Source organism: Anoplopoma fimbria, chromosome 16, assembly GCF_027596085.1.
Source record: "Anoplopoma fimbria isolate UVic2021 breed Golden Eagle Sablefish chromosome 16, Afim_UVic_2022, whole genome shotgun sequence".
NCBI classification, from domain to species: Eukaryota; Metazoa; Chordata; class Actinopteri; order Perciformes; family Anoplopomatidae; genus Anoplopoma; species Anoplopoma fimbria.
The window spans coordinates 16,426,124-16,441,966 of NC_072464.1; the positions used below are offsets into that span (position 1 = coordinate 16,426,124).

Genomic DNA, 15,843 nt, shown 5'->3' on the forward strand with positions numbered 1-15,843 from the left:
AAAGTTATGGGTTATAGCAGGAGCAGTACTTTTGGTAAAAACAAAAGATAAAAAACTGGCTTAGAATACCCTTAAGTTCAAGTCAATTTGAAACCAGGGAGCAAAAATTGATTATTTGGCCATTATGATATTACTTTTTTATACACTTTCTTGATTCATCCATCCAAAATCTGAATCAGCCAGCTGCCACTCGTGAATAACGAGGAAGCCAAAGAGCACTGATATCCCATGATTATGTCATATTTTCAATGGATGTCATCAAACTACTGGGAATGTTTCTCACCATAGAAACAAACATTTGTATTATTTCTTATCAAAGCAGAGAGGATATAATTTCACCTTCAACATGTTTTTGGCCTCCACTCTCAAAAGTAGCAGTATGATAAACGACAACACTGTAATACTGGTGTTTTTTCTGCAACATCACTCTTGCTTTTACAGCTGCAGTATTTCTGTAATAGCCTGATATGTGAATGTTCTGTGTGTAACTGTGTAATGTCTGTGGGTTTACCTCCACATAGAGAATGGGGAAGATGCCAATCTTGTCTCCCAGCATGCCTTCTGCCCAGTTCTCGTCCACTCGCCTGATTACTGTAAGTACCTCATCCTGGAGAGAGAGTAAATGAGTGAGACTACACACATTGTAGGTTCGCCACATGTGTCCAAATAATAGCTGTTAAGTTAATTTAGTAATTAGTTATTTTAAAAACAGCAAAATAAAAATGAAAGGATGAATTATCTCTTCTGTTTTCCACAGTTACTAAAACACAAGCTTTTGATCGGAAGCTGTCCAGAACAAAGCATCACAAACGCTTTGCGAGTGGATGTTTGGCGCCAAAGTCAGTCTTTTTCTTCTACCTGGAGCTATAAATCTCTCCTGACATGGTCAACTGAACCCTTAAAATGTGTGGCTAAAACTTTCTCCATCATTTTTATGTGCTTATGTTGGATTGCTCAACTAAGGAATGATGGCAAAGGTAGAAAAATAAAGAAATAAAAAATGGTTTTCTTGGATGTTGTAGCTCATTGACTACAAATTGTGCGTGCGTACATTTCTAGATTGATAGGAAACTACTGGTTTCACTTCATTTCAGTTGCCATCATTTTTCCCATTTAATATTCTCAGCGATATTATATCCGACACATACAGAAACATATGATGTTCCTCGTTCCACCACACTTACACAGCCACAGACTTCATCATGAAAGTGTTTTTCCCTCTGTTGCTCCTCTCTTCACATTAATACAAGGGTCTTGGTTGGACCATTAGGGACAGCAGTGATAATGCTGGTAAATCACTGTTGTGTATTAGTCATACTGAGTAATTATTTCTCACATGAGAGAAAATATCACAAATTATGGTTTCTGCATGACAACACGCATACAGCGCACCACAGGGGAATGCGTCTCAGCTTGAGTGTATGGCTTTGTGTAATCTTCAAACATTAATCTGTTGATTATTTTAGCCCTGAAACGCAAAATGTGAACTTTGAATGTCTCATCATTATCGGTTAATCCGGATGCAGAGCTCATTGTGTGTTTGAGACAAGGTTTCTCCTGTACGACTATGCTTTGCATCGCTGTGATGAGTCCAAAACCCCTACAGTGAGGTGTACAGTACAACGTAATTTAATAATCTTTCTCTCTCCACAGACAAACAATCACAGCGAAGAGACAGAGTGGATGTGCCGAGCACCAACGAGTCTGTGTAACAGCAGGAACAAAATGATAAGCTTCGAGGAACAGAACAATACGAGGAATAGAAATGACGGTTTAGAACGAACCCGGCCTGGAGTCCTGAAATAATGAGTGTCTTCTCTCATCTTGGCCATCTCCTTCAAAGTATAATTCAAGATTTTATTTAACAAATGGAAAAAAAAAATTGGGATCATTTTGGACCCCGCTCTGAAAAGACCCTAGAAAACGGATCCAAGTCAGACTTGTATAAATACTTTTTCAAAATCAGAAAGAGACCCAAACCAGTGGGGACCTGAGGACGGATCCAAATAGAGAGAGACACCAGTACTGGCAGATCTACTAATTCACAAGCAGTCTTGTTCAGAAAGAGCAGAATCATGCCTTCTTTCTTAAACTTCCCAGTTCACACTTTACATCACCTGTCAAAAATCTATTTGTTCTCCTGCACACTTTGATCAAATCGCTTCCAGTATTAGACATGTTGGCATACTGACTTGGGAACCACGACCCTACGAGACCCTACAAGACCCTACAGGATTAGATTGAATACAATTAAATATAACTACGTGAGTTCTGGGTTGGTGTTGCTCACTAAGAACCAAGAGGAACCATAGAGACATCTAAATGGAGGGTGCTCCCTGACAACAGCTTGTGAAAATATATTAATCATTTAAACTTGGATATCAGATGTCTGACCAGAGCAATCATCAATTTACTGTAATTGGCAGTACAGAGTCAGTCGGCATAATGTATTACAGAATAAATAATTCTGACAGTATTCCTAGATGGACAACAAATAGCTGCATGCATCCTTCCAGTGTGAGGAAGCAATTTACTTAAAGGATTCTCATCTTGCCTTAATGAGCTAAATTACCCTAAGTATGTGGAGTTTTTTGAGTTTCATTGTGGTTGAACTATTGTTTTAGGATAATTTTTCTTCCAAGTTCTTTCTTATTTGCTTAAAAAGTGATAAAACAAGGCACAATAAAGCGATTGCCAACTGATTTCATGTCAGGATATGTATAATCCTCCTGAGACTGTAGACAAAAAAAGAAAGGACTGTTGAGTCACTCCAAAGTATTTCCGCTGACCCCAGGACTGTAGCGACGCTCATGTTCATGCAACAGTATGGAACTACTGGCCAATAACAAATACATAACCACCTTATGTCAAACAACCACACAAATAACTGTCAGGGAAAATTGGTACTTTTTTATGCAAACATATTTTTTATCAGTTTTATCTGTGAACTCTTATTGCTCTGAATGTGAAAGCTGATCACATTATCTCATTTTCAAAATAGAATAAATTGGAGTACAACTAAACTCTAGACTACAAGGTGAAAACTTCTGTTCCTTTGGGAAGGCACCATGCAGAGCATGTATTTTTGATCCTGTTTGAAGTTTAAATTCTGAGAACGAATCTGAAGAGTAGAGTCGGTGTGATAAATTATTAGTGTCCTACGATGAACCACTCTGGATTAACAACACAGATAAGTGTGTTCTTCTACCACAGTATCTATGCTGTTTTACATTAAGCCATCCCTCTTATCTCTAAGGCCTGCCCAGCCATATTACACCTAATGTATTTGTTCGGTGTCTGATATGAAAACTGTCCTCAGGTGAGTGTATTTGTGTGTGTGCGTGTAGCATGTGTCTATATATGTGTATGTGTGTTACCTTGCTGAAGGCCAGACAGTCTTTATCCTGGTCCTTATCTTTGACCTCAAAGTCGTACAGCGCTTTGCCTTGGGGTGGAGTTTGGCTCAGGGGGCGCAGCAACTGGATGTAACTGGCGGGCAAGAAACCATGGCAACCGTTGAGCTCGCCATGGTACCAGTTGTCATCCACCTTACGTCGCAGGATGACGATCTCGCCCTTGGAAAATTGGAGATCGCCTGGCTCTTTTCCTTCATAGGAGTAGAGGGCTTTACCGCAAGGCAGCGCTGGGATGTTCTGAAAAACATACAAATAACAAACATACTCTTACAAACAAAGAACTTACATGCATCAAAACAATCCTCATGTTCCTCAAGATGGTGAGGAGCAACATGATGTTACATATAGTGGTAACTTTTTTGTCTAACTTGAAGCGACAGTCAATCTTGATCTTTCTAAAATCCTACAAGTGATAGACTTTATTCTGCTGTCTGTTCAGTGTGAGGACGGGGAAGAGCTTCTAGCAATGCTGGTTTGCAGTGGTTCCCAAATTGGGCGCTGGGACCCACAAAAGGGAGCCAAAATGAATCAGTGGTCACAAAATGTTTGAAAACAAAAAACATTCTGTCTACATTTTTTATGACTTTCTTGTATTTCTTTTGATGAAGTTTGTTGTACTTTTTATTAGCCTTTTCTTTAAAAAAAAGGCCTCTAAAATCCCTAAAACGAAACATTCTGAGGTGTAAAAAACCATATCTGTACTAAGAACATAACCTGTGTGAGTCACATGTTTGCCATAACACAACACTTACCACGAGGTAAGAGCACTCACACACTGCTGTTTTAGAAACTTTTTTATATGTATGTGAAGATTACAAATCAGTTATCCTACCCTAAACCAGAAAACAGGGTCTCAGTGAGAACAGGAGGTTATTCTGTAGTTCATTCCCAGGTAGCTATTAACATAAAGGTTAGGTGACAGGTGTATTTTTCCAGAAGAATCTTGTGCACAGCAGGCCTTAAGTGTGAGCACGTTGAGGCACTCGTATTAGTTGCTGCACTTACTGTATTCGTATCAGTTCGCTGCACTTATTGAATTTGTATTTGTTTACTGCACTTATCCTATTCGTAGTAGTTTGTAGCACTTACTATATTCGGATTAGTCTGTTGCAATTATTGTTTTCGTAGTAATCTGCCTCTGCACTATACTTTTGCTCTGGCTTATGCTTTGAGATGCTTGTTTAAGAAAGGAGATGCACTTATGACTTCTGGTGACTAGTAGTTCTCTTGAATACCTATGTTGAATACACTTCCTGTAAGTCGCTTTGGATAAAAGCGTCTGCTAAATGACTGTAATGTAATGTAATGTAATGAGGCTTCTGCAGAGGATTAAATGCACAGCTGTCAAGAAGTAGTTCAGCTAACAATTTCCTGAATCTACAGTGAGTTGAAGTTTCATTATACTCTTCCTAATACAGTGAGGAGCTGGAAAGTGTGCCCTTTTTTGCCATGTCTGGAACAAATCAGTTTCAAGTCTGTTATGTAACAATATAAAATGTGTTGCATGTGTCTTTTTGCATTGTTCTCTTTTCTTTTCATTTTTACGTTTGTGGTGACATATATTTGAATAAAGGTACAAATGAGGTAGTGACCCCTGCAGTGATCAGCAAATTAATTTGGAGTAAGAAAAAGAAAGTCTGCTGGGCAAACTGGTTTTAAAGCAACTCAAAAGTGTGTAAAATCCAATATGTGGCAAACTGTTGGCCCTGGAGACAAATTTCTAGAGCACGGGTAGTTGGGTATGTGCTCCAAGTCTCATTTTATTCCCCCCTGCAGTATGTGAGATATGACTGGTTATTAAAATGTTTGCCAGGTAATTGCTGCTCCCACCTTGGGCCAAACACAGTAATTTTGAAAATGCCAGACCAGTGTGACACATTACTCCCTGGACTTTCATCAAAATCAGGTCTGTGGTGTCTCGCTTATCACATGTGAAGGACAGATGCACAGTGACCCATTTACCCTGCACAAAGGGATGTTTTATGTGATGCTATACTTAGATAGAAGATTATAGAAATAATTACCTTAAATCCTGTTAAAGTTATGTTAACAACAAGTGCAGTTTTGATCAATTTTCACCTGACTGAACAGCAACTGTCCAATCATAGCTTAGCGACTGTAACTAGGTGCAGCAGGCCTGTCGAGCTTTGCAGGCTACACTGTGCTGTATGTGTCCACATGGAGAAGATGTAGGCATGGTAAGAGTTATAGTTAATTGCAATTGTTGGCATGGCTAACTAGCTTAAATTCCTACTTAAGTGAGCAATTACTTCCTCGACTAAAGAGCAGATCATAAACTAACTAAGTAACATGATTTTGTGGGATTAAGAGTTACACACATAAAAAAAAGCCCCCATTTGTACTAGCACATCCTTTCTTTCACTGTGTGAAACCAGATCCTGGATGCCAACAGAGTTTAAACGTTAGCAGTTCCGTTTTTTAATGGATTTGGGGAAGTTTAGACTCCAGCAATGTGTTGTGCTAGAAACAAACACTTGCATAGCAACAGCTAGTGAGTGGATTCTGGCGTCAATTAAGATTTAAATTGGGTTCAATTGGTGAGATCAGATAGTCGAATTAAAAGACTCAACTCGAGAAGAGAATACAGTTTTTAACCTGCAGATGACACAAAAGCTACATTTCTATACAACCGGAGACACATTGACACTCTCCACCACACAAAAAACCCAAACAAACACCGCAGCGTTCGGCACACACTTAATATACTGAACATGTTTTTGAAGGAGACGGGTATTAAAAGGGAGTTTATCTTAAAGAAGATCCCAGTAAACAAACAGCAGCACACAACAGAAGAATGCATGAAAGGAAAACAACTTATTTTCTTCCCAGAGAAGGTGTTTACGATAACACAAATACACACATACTTTCAGACACACATATATATAAACTCTTTATATACACACACTAAGAGGCTGATTCTCCCCAGACGCTAAACTGAGGAGAACAGCCCAAGGCTCCACGGCATGACTGTACCGAGATCAGTGGTGATGCAATATGAGGAAACACGCACTCATTTTTAGTGTCTCGTATCCAGATAAAATCTAGATGCGATTTAATTCCATGAGCCACATATGTGTCTCCGTTGGCCACATAGCAAATATAATTGCAATCCATCTTTATTTTCCCGGGCTGCATGCAAATCATCCTTCCCCCAGTACAGCGGGTGGTGGTTAGGTACCTGGAGCTGTTCACTAGCTGCCACAAATGCCAGAGAATAACTTGTACACTTTATCAGTAAAGTGACAACATCTAACAGTTAGCAATTAAAAGCTAACAAGTGATCAATTATTCACACATTAAAGACTCCTTTGTATTGACTATAAGCAAGAGAAAAGTTTAATTGTCTTCATTGGCTCTAACTTACACCACTCCCTCACCCATACAGATCAATGCTCTCTCACCAGCGCTCCTTCCATAGACTACTTCCTGACGTAGTTACACTTAAGAGAAGTCAAGCTTACGTATGTGTCTTGGAGAGAGGCTTTTTCTTTTCAGCATCTGGCTTGAATGAGTCTCAAATCACTTCAAAACCACCTCCCAAGGTGATTCGATCAATTTGATTTCAGTATGTCTTGGACTAAGTGTACTTGGGGTCGTTGTTGAACATCTTATTTTAAAAACATGAATCTACTACTTTAATATTCTCCAAGATTTGGCACCTGGCTGTTCCAATGTTTTAGTTATTGTTCCAGTTCATCCTAAAGGTGTTGGGGTAGAGGGTCAGGGCTTTGTGCAGGCAAGTTCCTCCACACCAAACTATGAAAAATATTTATTTATGGACCTGACTTTGTGGACAGGGTCATTGTCATGTTGAAACAAACAACAAACTGTTGCCACAATATTGGAAGTGATTAATTGTTTAACATAACGTTTTATCTTAATTAAAACTAAGGGAAAACTAAGCCCCAAACATGAGAAGCAGCCTTGGGCCAAAATACACCAAATATATAACCAGGTGTGTCCAAATACTTTTGGCTATACAGTATATACTCTGATGAAAAAACACTGTATCAATTCATTTTTAAACTTTGTTAAATTGCACATCATCATCAATGTTGTTGTAGGAGAAAAATAATCTTTTATTGTTCTCTTTTTGAAGTTGAAGTTGAGTGAGCAGTACAGAGTCTACACTTGGATTTGGACATAAAAGATAACACCGCAGAGAAGCAGTGTGTGTGTGAAAGAAAGACAGCAAAAGAGAAAAGGAAAAAGAAAAAAACTGAAGGGAAGGAGTAGAAGAGGAGAATAAGAAAATGACAGACAGGAGCGGCACACTTGCGGTTCCATTTCCTGGAATCCCTGTGTCATAAAAATGACATTTATATTCTACGAATTTGTAATCACATTTAAATTGTGCTAAGAAATGTAATTTGTTCCTAGATTATATTCACAGGCACCATTTTTTGTGAGCGAAGAAGTTGATATATTTTTGTACCACACAGAGGGTGATGGGAGGATAGCTGCTTGTCTTCTCTTTCCCTTTTATTCCCTCTCTTCTTTTCCCCCAGGCCAACAGGCCGGGATGACTTCCTAGAGGCTGCTGGAGGGCCTCATCAGATAACTGCTGGGTTTGCCACTAGACGTCAGGAGGAAGGAGGCCGCTGAGCTCGCTGCCGAGGGCGTCGGCTAATGCTAGGAGCAGGCTGCTGTCTCTCTCCTCACTGAGCCTGGGGCAGGAGGGTCAAGCTGCATGAAGGAGGACTTTATTTTATTAAAGGGAAAAGCTCCCACCTGGATCTAAACAATGGGCCAAGTCAGTTGTTTGATGTTGTATTATTATTCCTGTAATTCCTGGGGATACAGAATCCATCACAAGAGATCTGTAATTGGAAGCATCTGAAACACACCATAATGGAGTCGGATCTTCAGAAATAGCAAGAAAGTTCTCCTCTAACTCTTTTTTCCAACTGTAAAAACTTTAAATAACTGTAAAAACTTTTGACTGGTTATGAAACAGTCTCAATCTAATACCGATGCCTCTATATGACCTACTTAAGTAGACTAGACCGTCAGCAAGAAGATTGTCTATTTCTATATATCGTAATGCTGGCCGTCTGTGCCACTGAGTCGAATTGTGTGTGAAATCAGACAAAATCATGCAGGTTCACAAGAAAGTCCTTCAGCTCAGACTTCAGCGGGGCCTCCAACCTAGACCAAGATCCAGCCACGCTGCCGACAGCAGCTTCTCCTCCTCCGGCCTCGAGCAGAGCTCCACCTTGCTGCTCTGCCAGTCTATGCTGTGAGCCAACTGCGACACTACGATGCTAGGCCGTATTGCTGGGTCTACTAGAGGGAAGGGAGGCACTGGAGAACCAGAACCAGGACTGTGCGGTGGCAGACTGTCTGAAGCTGCTGTAGTAAAATGAGGGTTTTTCTAAGGGGAATCTGGTGCCCTGAAGCACCACCACTTATATCCACAGGGACCACCAGAATCAGCACAAAGCTAGAGTTCCTCATTGTAGCTTTAATGTTCACCTCTACTGGTATCACACCTCACCAAACATACAAACTTTACTTAAAAAGAAAAACATTAAAGGCCTTCTGCTTTCAAGTTGTAAATGGGAACATTCTTCTGCTAGGTTAAAATGTGAATTATTCCGACAAGTCGGGCTGCCACCTTAGTGGAGTGTTGGCTCTTTAAATTAAATAAGACATGAAACTATTAGACTTTAAATGTTAGGTAAAAAAAGATAATGTAAAACTTCAAAGATGTGTTTGAATGAAAAATGAACCCTTTTACTTTTCCTTTCTCTTCATCCTCCCTCTTTTGTTTTAGCTGCTCAGCTACTTGAGTGACTATGGCAGTGTTTGTTCTTTGCTTAGTGTCTTTATAGCTTTGTAAAGGCCCTTTAACACATGCAGTTTGCTCTATTAATCTTCTGGCAAGTTTACTTGTTGGCATCGTATTTGGAAAGGACCTGTAAAGGACCTGTAAAATTCACTGATAATTTGGCAGGAGCTGGTAACATTTCTGTAACTTTTCCTTCACGGATAAAGACAAAACAAAAAACACCTTAACACATGAACAGATACTGTATGTGCCAGGCTTTAATGGTCTAGACATGTAAACATCTGAATGTACATACACACTTTATACATATACCTTCACAATTCTATATGTATATATTATTTTGCTAATGTTTTGCTTCTTGTGCCACCTTCTTAAGACAGCAGTGTAATACATTTAAAATTGAATTTTAATTTATATGCACAGGGAAATAAAATCCATTAACAAACCATTCTATGAATGAATTACTGTGGATAAAGCAATTCCAGCCGCAATTTTGTAGAAGAGATATTTTCTCGAGCTGTCTTATCCTTGAATATGTTCTTTTTGTTGTTTGTTGCAGAGCAGGGTACAAAAATATCCTTTGAAAAAATCCATTTCAGCTTTAATCTAACTTTGTACAGCAGGACAATCCAGGATAACTGCTTTATCTTCAGAATAAACAGCATGCGATAAAATAAGGACTGGTGAAAGTAAATTTTACTGTGGTGGTGTCTGTCAGGCTGTTTCAAATAGGAAACATAATTCTATCATAAATGAATGATAAAATTGAGGAGACAATTAATTGCATCATTGTGTAGACACAGATTTGATATCTAGTTGTGCTGCTTAGTAAATAATCAGCCATTTGCCTGCAAGTTTTAAATCCATCACTGGAGCAGGCTTTGACAAATCTCTCTTCTTTGTTGGTGTCATTACTTTCAGATTCACCGTCGTCTTCCTGCTGGGCTGCACCCAAAGTGAGAATAGAAATGACGCTACCCACAAGGGTCATTTTATGTGTGAAATAAGTGGAAATGTGTGAATGGCAAAAACCCAGCCAGGATTGTTGTATTCTACATGTGTGAAAGGAATTTTTGAGTGTTGTACCTGTCAGTGGCACAGTATTATCATCAGCCAAAACACACACACACACACACACACACACACACACACACACACACACACACACACACACACACACACACACACACACACACACACACACACACACACATATACACACACACACACTTCTTATGCAGAGTGCTCTCTCACCCCTGTGGTGCAGTAATTAGTGTTTGTGGATTTCTGTAATGGACAGAAGGCTTGTGTGTGTGTGTCCCCTGCCCGTAGGGATATACACACAAACACACAAGTCCCTCCGTCAACCACGACTGAGACTCCCATCTGTTCAAGTCTGTCAGTGTGTGTGAGTGTGTCTGTCCTCTGTAGCCATAAGGTACAGGGAGGTGACTTGTCCAACATGGGACTGACTGCTCCATTCAACAAGGCCCCTTAAGACACACACACACACACACAGAAGGGTTGACCATGCCTGGTTGATGGATCAACGACTTGGTTTGCTGTGGACCTTTTAGAACGACTGGGTATTTGAAACAACCTGAGTTTCACTAGTGATACCATAATGGAAACTTTTTTGGACAACTTGAGGAATATAACCATGTTTTTGACAAAGAAGGGATATGTTTTTGAATGTTAAATGTTAAAAACAAGAAGCCACATGAGAACTTAAACTAAATTAAATTGAGAAAATGAGGTTTTAACTGGGGAAGTGTCTGACTAAATAAGTAAAATCTGACCAAGCATTTAATGCCAACCTTCAGTATATGAAAGTTTTGACAGCAACTCTGGCAACCAATACGTTTACTGTTGTTAGGTGCAAAAAACATATATCCACCAGGATAATCATGTGTGTGCTTCCATGAGTGTGTTAGTGAGTGAGTGAGTGAGTGAGTGAGTGAGTATGCACCTCTGTGTCTGTCCACAGCAAATTTTGCATTCTGCTGCAGTAAACTGCATTATATTTTGGATGGCCAGTTATGGCTGAATGCTAAATGACGTCTCATGGTTGCGGTCACTCAAACTTTTTCAAAACACCTTTTTTTATTGCCTGTTTGATGCTGCCCTTGACTGCTTGCTGACTCTTTATTCACTATTCTTAACCGGCCCTACAGGGGGACGCTAGTGATAACACAGCTGGGTGCAATGCCGACCCCCTGCATCTGCCTCTCAGTGGCACAGTGACACAGTGAGTGAAAACCATAGACTTTGTGTCTATGGGGAAAACAATGTACCCACTTTTATTATTTTAGCACAGTGTGTTTGGCTTTCAGCCAACAGCTTACGGAATCAGACCCACAGCTGACGGTATTGCCGGTAGCTCAGTTGCTGCTCTGCGGCCAGAGACACAGTTACTCCGTGCCTCTTTATTGGGCATCAACCTCATGTTTAGATGGATGTTGTCGAAGAAATACGCTTGAAGCCTATATAAACTCATCAAGTAAAATGAGAGCGTATCTGGTGTGTGAGACATGCAAACAGAAAACACGTTTGATACACTGGAGATCTAGACCGGGTGTTAGCCGGTTGTGGGTTGTGGTCATTCAATCACACAATACAGCTGTGGTCGTTGCAGACACACCTGGCGGAGATCTGCACTCTACTGAGTGAAAGTATCTAGTTTGCTTTGTTTTCCTTCTTAGTCCTGTGTGTTTGTGTCTGTCACAACCTTTTTGAAACTAGATTCACTCTCTCTTAACATATGTCTTATTATTACCAAACGTGCACACTGTCATGATGCAATTATCAGTATGTTCTCACTTTTAATTAGACCTGAAACACCATTAAATGGTTTCTAACGTCGCGTGTGCCTGTGAGTGTAAGAACAGTCTTTGTCATTTCAGGTTGAAGGAGAAAAAAAAACTTCAACATTAGAATTTTTCTATGTTTTGTCCTGCTTACATGAACATGAAAACTAAACATACACCAACACACACACACACACACACACACACACACACACACACACACACACACACACACACACACACACACACACACACACCCTTATAATAGGATTAATGAGTCTGTATGCCACACACTCACACGCATGCTGGGCTTTTTAAATCAATAATTAACAGCCACCCTCAGCTCTGGGTACGTGAGAGTAAACGAGAAGCAGTTTCTTCTGCTGGAACAATACACTGCAGCATCCACCACTTGTATCTTTGTCAATCTACTGTGACACCACCTACTTTGAGTATCCATCTATTATATTAATCTGTCTTAGAATTGTATTACTGGTGTTGACTTTTAAACTGATACTTCTAGTAGTGGTGCACCAAGTTACTTGAGGCCAATATTGATACTATTTCAGACTGAAAGGTTTCTTGTTGTATAAAAACTCAACAACACAGTTCAGACTTTGACTGCTCAAAACCTGAGCACTTTTTAAAGTAGTTAGGGTTACTGTTAGCTGATAGCTACATTATGAAAACTATGAAAGTATAAAATAAGTGTGTGGTTAAAGACATGTTAGACTGAAAAGCCCTAATCTATTATTAAAATAAGAATTGGGACATGGCACTGTAATAACTTCCCCATATAGTCACTTTGTTTTTGTATCACTACTACAGTCAGTTGAATGTTACTTTAAGATACTGAATAAATAAAGTGAACTGAACTGAACTGAACCCCCCTGAAATTAGCCCATACTTTGCAATACAATGTAATATAATATATACACTTTGTGCCTGATAAAAGGTAGCAGTTGTCAAGTACACTCACTTCTTTTGAATGAACCATTTGCATTTTAAACAGCCTTTTACAGTGAACAGCGGTCTCTCATGTTTTAGTGATTTTATCTTTTTTTTCTGTTGTTAAACGTCATCTTCAGGAGTGTAGAGCAAAAATGTCTTCTACATCTACATCTTTAGGTTCTCTTGGGGATTATTTTAAATATTACATTTAAATAAATGAACCTGAGTCCTTGTAAGTAACTTTAGCATTATATTTAATAACACAGCGTTAGGTCTAACGAGGACATTAAGTTAACTTGACAACTCCCTCCTTAGCGGAGACAATTGCTGGTGCTGCACTGCACTTTGGGAAGTGTTAATATCGTCTCCTACGAGAGCTGCAATCTTTATGAAGCTAGTGCGTATCCCCTGTGGCCTCCAAAGACAAATGCTTTGATGAATGGATTGTATTTACCTTATACTACTTAGAGACAGTAATTCAAAAGCCATACTCAACCAACTATGAATGTGACTACCAAAGAAAGGACTAATTACAGTAAATCACAACAAGGTTAAAAAACATTCTTGGTAAATGTGCTGTTTTTAAGTATAGGCTGAAATACATTGTATTGTGCCAGAACTGATTACTTTTTTGTTCACTGGCAACAAACACTAACAAGCTGATATTTTTAGCCCACAATAGCAGTCTGTCCAGCAAACTGAAATATTAATAATATGGAACAGATATTCACGGTGCCCAGAGGACGAATCCGGCTGATTTGTGTAAATGTATGAGTAGCCTGAAAGAGTATCTTGTGTTGCCTTAGTCCAACGTATTACTGATCCAAATTTATAAAAATGTATTGAATGCAATAGCTCTTTTAAGCAGGCTGATGCTTTAGCTTTTAAATTGATACAAATTGCACACAATGTGACTGGACTTTGAAACAAAATTACTGTTTGTAACTATAAATGGCTGATATGAGGGGGAATTAAGCTCAAATTATAAGTGGAAAACAAAAGAATGTCTTATATCTCATGGTAATTAAAGTTTGTCTCATGAACCAGACGGCTTAAAAGCCCAACAAGAATAATCTGGTCTCCCTCTCTGAAAGCAGTCTCCCTCAGGGGTATGGCTGCCTTGGAATATCAATGGCCATCAGTAGCCATAGTGTGGACAAGACTGACTCTATCAATTATACATATCTTAGCTACAACATATAAACGTAGCTGGAGAACATCATATACCACCCTGCATGTGACCTCATCCACAGAAAACCTTTTTTTTTTGCAATATCAATCCCATGTTCTGCTCATTATAATTTAATATAATGAGGAGATTTCATATATTTAATTTAGTTTAATAAAGAGACCAAGGTTCTACGTTAAAAACATGGAAACCTCTGATATAGCGGTGGCCAAAGCCTTGGGAGAGCTGGTCCATCAACCGTGGATACAACAGAAATGGACAACGACTACTAGGTTCTCCTACATGCCTTTCTCTTGACCTCCACTTAAACACTCAACATTTCCACTCAACACTTGACATCAAGTTGCCTTCAGGCCGTGTCACTCTAGCTACTGCAAAGGTCAAGAGAGTAAGTGTCTGGACGAGAGGTTACATTCATAAAAGTGTGCAGAGGTTCTTACAGGCAGTTTGAGCAGTAAAAAGAGAAATCTGCTTTTATCAACCATCCGCAATTCACACTAACCTATTACAACAATACATGGTTAATAAAATGTTTGCTGTGAAACAGATATATAAATCAATTGATTTATTTGTAAGGCACGATGGAAGACACTTCTAAAAAGGAGGGAAGTCATGGAGTGTGAAATGGAGGTGGCTGTTGTTGAGGTTGAGGCTACATTGGGGGAGAATCGAGGCTTTATTGCTTGGTGGCCGTATCACTGCTGTGACCAATAAGAGAAACAATTGTTGTGTTGCACATCCCAGCACCAGTAAACCCTCCTGACTCAGAGACCAAACCCTTCCCTTTTGTCGTTTGTCTATTTCTTTGTTTTCAGTCTCTGTATTTATCTCCAGTCATTTTTTTATGTGCAGAGGTTTTCCTAATTGAACATTTAAAAACAAAGTAGAAAAAAAGAGAGCTGAGCTATTGTGGAAATCAAGACAAGCTGGTTTTCAAATAATAAAAAAAAACACCACTATGAAGTATTATGCTCTGTATCGGCACATTACGCTGTGGTTTTCCCTCCGATGGGGTCAGGAGTCACTGAAGCTCTCTGCCCTTAACAAGCATCAGACTGCTATAACTGGAAACTGCCTCATCCCTGGTGTTGCTCCTCAGAGACTCAGATCTGACTGTGGATGAGGCTGCTGCAGTGAACCCGATGAACTTGATCTTCCTTGAGCATGAAACTTCCACTGCATCACAACATAGTTATTTCCTACATATAGCTCCTGAAACAAGCATTGTTTAGGCCTGGATATCATCTCATGAAGACAGTTTGCTACTGACCACAGTATTAGAACATTACGGGTTTAATTCACTGCTCTGCCAACAGAAACACCTCTATGTTAATAATCCCATCTAACGGCTTGCGCTTCACTTCCACTTCTCTGAAGCATCATTTTAAGGCTTCAAATCCACAGAGAATTATCTGGAACTTCCACATTCTGTTCCAGAGGCTCATTAAAAACCTGACTACCACAGTTTTGTCATTAATTAGAATTAAAATAATGATTAAAAATGTGGTCTTTTTGTTTTGCACTGTGGCACAAGGCAAGCCACCCAAATATCAAACTAGCACTTGAAGAAACATGGAACCTTAGTGATTCTTAAGACAATGCAAATTTGCCTAATTCATGTTGCACTTTGCCCCAAAATAAAGTCCAATATGTTAACTGTAACAGACA

General features: G+C 39.4%; 1 protein-coding gene across 1 annotated transcript in view; it reads right to left on the minus strand.

Annotated features, from left to right (window-relative positions):
* The window catches only part of LOC129105018 (E3 ubiquitin-protein ligase SH3RF3-like), an 84,089-nt gene that overhangs the window by 26,804 nt on the left and 41,442 nt on the right, over nucleotides 1-15,843 (minus strand). Inside the window, exons 2-3 of the mRNA XM_054615885.1 lie at nucleotides 3,378-3,653; nucleotides 512-607 (exon numbers count right to left, since the gene is read on the minus strand). Of these exons, the coding sequence (XP_054471860.1) occupies nucleotides 512-607; nucleotides 3,378-3,653 (372 nt within the window). The remainder of the gene's footprint in view (nucleotides 1-511; nucleotides 608-3,377; nucleotides 3,654-15,843) is intronic.